Here is a 5,214-nt window from a genome sequence, read left to right on the forward strand (position 1 = left end):
GCTGGGTAATTTTGTTGCAGTAAGATGGGGCATTTTAGAACTGATGTCTTTCGTCATACCATTGTATTGTGGTTGTTGCATGTTATACACCAAATGGTTAAAATAATTAATCACCATAAAATCTATGTTATATAAGATGTATTATGAAATTATGTTTACTGATGATTTTTTGCCAAAACTATAGTAACAGAAAAAATGGTTTCCCTTCTTGCACCATTAGTAGTATCTTGTGGAGCATCTCTCTTCTTCATGGAAAATTCTTGCATGTTAGATTTATAGTATCAATAAATTGATCATGATTCTCTTGTTCTTAATAAAATTTTATACAAGGTATGAAACTCACCATAGGATTTTCATAAAATGAAAAGTTTTGCATCTGGCCAACTGTATTGTTGGTAGCAGTGACTTCACTGAAAGCAACCCATGTCCGCCGACAAAGTTTTGTTGTCTTCAAAGCAACAACATCCAAAATCCTCCCATATTGAGTGAATAAGGCATACAAATACCTTTCCAACTCTGATGACAAAAAAGAATGTGTTTAGAACTTCAATAATTTTAGTAAGAAATTAATAGAAAAAATAGTTATGCTTCAAATTGCAATCAATAGACTTCACATTTCAAGTTCATTAGCATCTCGTGGAGCTACTAAAATGGCAACTTCAATAGCTTTCGTAAACATTTAACATGGAACAAATAATAAATCATTTTCCCTAATACTGTCTCCACAATGCACAAATGTCTTTGTTAGTTCAGGATCATATCTACATTCAAATTTTTGGTGTTCACCAGCATTCTCATTAAAAAAAATGTTTTTAGTTAGCATAAAGTAAAATTAACATCAACATTCCTCAATTCTAACGATTTAAGAATGCTAATCATTAAAAAAGGTTTTCCCAGCCCTTCTCCCCAATTATATCCAATAGATGTAATTTGATGAAGACCAACAATTCTTTTCTGAAACACAAAGATGATTTCATTTGTGTATATATATTAATTTGGTGCTATTTAGACATTTTACAGCCATAATAATTTAAGGGATGTAATTTATACCATCAAACATCTTTATTTATTTCAACATGATAACAGTTTGTATAAACATAACGGGTAAACAAATATGAACGTTTTCTTGATAGTTGAGCTAGTCCTCCCTGATAAATAAAAATCTTTTTGTCACATGTCACATTCTCATTTATTTTGCCACATGTAATTTTGTGGTTATTTTAAATAAATTTTTATTCTACATGTCATTTTATGATTTTTTTTTCATTTTATTAAATTCTAGATAGTATTTAATTTCAAAATTAACTTTCATTCTTATTTCAAAATTACTAAATTAAAGATTCATTAATTTTCTTTATTTATTTATCTAAATTATTTGTTTAATTTTTTTTATTGAATAGGAGTTGAATAAATATTCATAAACATTTTAGTTATCATCATACAACGAATGAGAAGACAAACGGACAACAAGTTACGCCGCTAAGCACTTTTGTATGGTAAAACCAATTCTTTTGAAGACTACATCTATAGATCTAGGGGATATAACATTGCTACGCATGATCTGTTGTAGTCTACTAAGAAGCTCCATCGTATCCGGCACAAAGAAACCAAACATATCAAATGCAAATGGTATGAACGCGTGTTGATTTTCCATGCACGGTTTCTCATATTTGGTGACCTTGCATGTAGCAGCTTTTAATGCAGCTTGTCCCGCCGTGAAACCCCCGACCCTCAAACTTACGAGAGGGGATACCCCTGTAAGATTCACACATGCGTGTTTCCCTCCAACTCATCCAAAAATCAAAACATCAGTCGGTCTAAGGGTTGACCTTCCTCCTGTCGGGTCAGTCAGGAAATTCACTGAAGCCTCTTTCTTAGCGGAAACCCCGACACACTTATATATGTCGACCAAAACATCCCTAACCATATCGTGCCTGTAGTTGAACCCCGGGAGTTCTTTGCAATGAACTGCATGATCATCGAAAGAGTCCAAACATGCCTTGCGACACACCGGACATATCCCATCGGTTGGGAATATTGGAATCATGAGTCGATATCTTAGGATGGTACAATACTCCACCGGAGACATATGTTGGCCAAGTCCATATATAGGGGTAGCTAGAAGAAAATCTTGAGCATGTGGTGCACGTAAACATTGAAAAACGGCTTTCTGTCGAGCCGTCATATTAAAATTCACTTGCATATCTTGGATAATTTTACTAAAAAGGGTACTCGCCAGTGTATTCTGGGATTTGGGGGGGGGGGGGGGAGGTGTCCTTAGTAGTAAAAACACTTTAATTTTTATAATTTTTTTCTTAAATAAACTTATGTAATATATGAGTCTCACACCTAGTTTTTTCATAACCACATACATAGATCGTTGAATAATAACATTGCTACGTATTACCATATTAAATTTTATATAAATCGGAAAACAACAAATTAAAATGTTATATACTAGTTGTGGAACCCGTATATTATACGGGTTGATTAAAACAAAATGTTAAATAGAAAAAAAGATTAAATGAGAAGTTTATTTGAATTCGAAATTTGAAATAAATAAAAATTATGAGAAAAAAAAAACATGCAAAAAATAAATAAATTAAAATTATTGTTTAGTTATCAGACCCGTATACTAAACAGGTTAATTATAACAAAATGTTAAACACAAAGGTTTAAACTGTAAATTTATTTGAAATTGAAATTGAAATTTAATATTTAAAATTTGAAATTAATATCATTATGGTAGGTTTAATTTATGGAAACTAATTAATAATATATTAAAAATGGAAAATGAAATAAATGACAAGTGAAAAATAAATATATCTCTAAATTATGACAAAATGACATGTGGCAAATTGAATGAGAGAAGGACATGTGACAAAGTTATTTTCATTTATTAGGGTAGATTCTTAATGATTGTGTGGAATAAATAGGATTTTACACGAAACATCCGTGGCCCGTGCCATTATCGACACCTATGTGAATTTGGTAGGTTAACGTCTTAAATATGTTAATTTCGATGACATCTGAAGAATATAGATCGCAAAAAGTTTAGTCAACGATAATCTATACCCACACCACATGTGGTTAAACCTATGGTTGAACATGATGATGACTTTGTAGATATTTATGATAACAATCTATACAAAAATCAAATTACAAATAGTATTAACTTTCAAACTAAAAAAAATCTAAAATTTAAGAGTTGAGATGAAATGACCAATAGTGTTCTGTCTGACGCCGTTATCTTTTGTTGAACGCGTCTCTCGAGTCTCACCAATCGTCTATAAACCCAAATCTTGGATCTTCAAATCTCTTTCTCACTGGTCGGAAAACTTCAAAAAGGAAACCATGAAAAGCAATCTACCAGTCCTCCCTGAACGGAGGCTCTTCCTCGCAATATCTGCCATCGCACTCATCGGCGCTGGCCTCCTTCTATTCACCTTCATCGGCCCCGATAACACTCGGTTCTTCTGCAACCAGCCCACCTCCGATAACTTCCATCCCATGACGGCTCCGATGCAACTCAAAGCCATCCTCCACTACGCCACTTCTCGAATCGTCCCTCAACAATCCTTCTCCGAAATCACCGTCTCCTTCGACGTTCTCCGATCGATTTCCCCTTGTAATTTCCTCGTTTTTGGGCTCGGTCATGATTCATTGATGTGGGCGTCGTTTAACACCGGTGGAAAAACTCTTTTCCTTGAAGAAGATCCGACGTGGGTTCAGACTGTTCTGAAAGACGCTCCAGATCTCAACGCCGCCGTCGTTAAGTACCGGACAAAGCTCTCCGAGGCCGACGAGCTTATGAATACGTATCGATCGGAACCGGAATGTGCTCCATCCAAATCTTACATCCAGGGAAACACACGATGCAGGTTAGCACTCACAAGTTTACCTGATGAGGTCTACAATAAGGAGTGGGACATGATAATGATAGATGCGCCGAGGGGTTACTTTGCGGAGGCGCCGGGGAGGATGGCTGCGATTTACTCCGCCACTGTGATGGCGAGGAACAGGAAAAAATCCGGCGTGACGCACGTGTTTTTACACGATGTTAATCGGAAGGTGGAGAAAGCTTATGCGAATGAGTTCTTGTGTAAGAAGTACCTAAAGCATGCTGTCGGACGATTGTGGCATTTCGAGATACCACCGGCCAGTAACATCACCGGCGGGAACGATGGTGCTTGGTTTTGCTAGGTTGACTAACACGAGTCAGTCGTTTTTTGCTTTCATTAGTTTTTTATTTATCATTTTAAATGTTTTTCTTTCTTCTTTCCCCAAATCATTATACCATTTACCATTTGCTTTTAATTTTAAGACATGTCTAATTTTAATTTTAAAATAAAATTTTTATGTTTATTAATAGATTAATAAATATTGCTTCTTCGTTGCTAATTTTGTTTTTTTGTTAGATATGGACTTTGATAAAGATAAATGTTTAAAGTCGACTGAGAATTGTTTATAAAGTCGACTGAGAATTGATAGACTGCGATATAATTTTTTTAATCGATTGTAATAATTGAATCTGAATAAATGATTATTTTACTGTTTAAAAATTAAAAATTATTATTTATTTAATAATTGTTATAAAATATAATTGTAAAATATCACAATAATTAGAAAATTTTAAATAACAAAATAATTAACTTTAAGTGACTGAGAATATTATAATAATTTTCAATATGAAAATAAATCCAATTATTCCTTATAATAGATTAGCAATCTCATCGTGCACATTAGATGTATATTCTGTGTTTTGTGTACCCCGTTGTGTTCCACACGATTCTACTCCACATTCTAAAACATCTTGTGCATTGTTAAATATACTATCTTCATCGCCGTCGGTCGTGAATATTACTTTTGCTTATGAAATTATGTAGTGCAAACAAGCAAATACCACATTTCACATTTCTTTGTAGTGTAAACGGATAAGGGTCCATTTGCTTTAAAATCAGAATTTTGATTTCACAACACCATTAGCATGTTCAATGATATTTCTTAGTTGTGTATGTGCATAATTGAATTTCTCCTACTTAGTTAAAGCACTTTGGAGTTGAGAATCGGCTAACCAAAATATCTAGTGTTACAATACGTAACAAAAATCCACCGAGTATTGATTGTACTGCACATGCATTTGCTGATCATTATGTTTTGATATCTACTATTTCTAATACATTGTTTTGTGACTGGTTTTCTTTTATTGACACT

The 5,214-nt window shown here is 33.7% G+C and overlaps 1 protein-coding gene across 1 annotated transcript; it reads left to right on the plus strand.

The window, feature by feature from the left end:
• The first annotated feature begins 3,205 nt into the window (after window positions 1-3,205).
• LOC145069868 (glucuronoxylan 4-O-methyltransferase-like protein (DUF579)) lies at window positions 3,206-4,401 on the plus strand. Its single transcript, XM_079016814.1, has one exon. It carries the CDS (start codon window positions 3,355-3,357, stop codon window positions 4,201-4,203), a length of 849 nt encoding a protein of 282 aa, XP_078872940.1. The 5' UTR covers window positions 3,206-3,354; the 3' UTR covers window positions 4,204-4,401.
• The last annotated feature ends 813 nt before the right edge of the window (window positions 4,402-5,214 follow it).

Source organism: Lactuca serriola, chromosome 8, assembly GCF_051521515.1.
Source record: "Lactuca serriola cultivar US96UC23 chromosome 8, Lser_US96UC23_V15, whole genome shotgun sequence".
Lineage (NCBI taxonomy): Eukaryota > Viridiplantae > Streptophyta > Magnoliopsida > Asterales > Asteraceae > Lactuca > Lactuca serriola.

What these genes read in the sequence shown, in the direction of transcription:
- LOC145069868 (XM_079016814.1), top strand. Translation starts at nt 3,355, where the DNA reads ATGAAAAGCAATCTACCAGTCCTCCCTGAACGGAGGCTCTTCCTCGCA.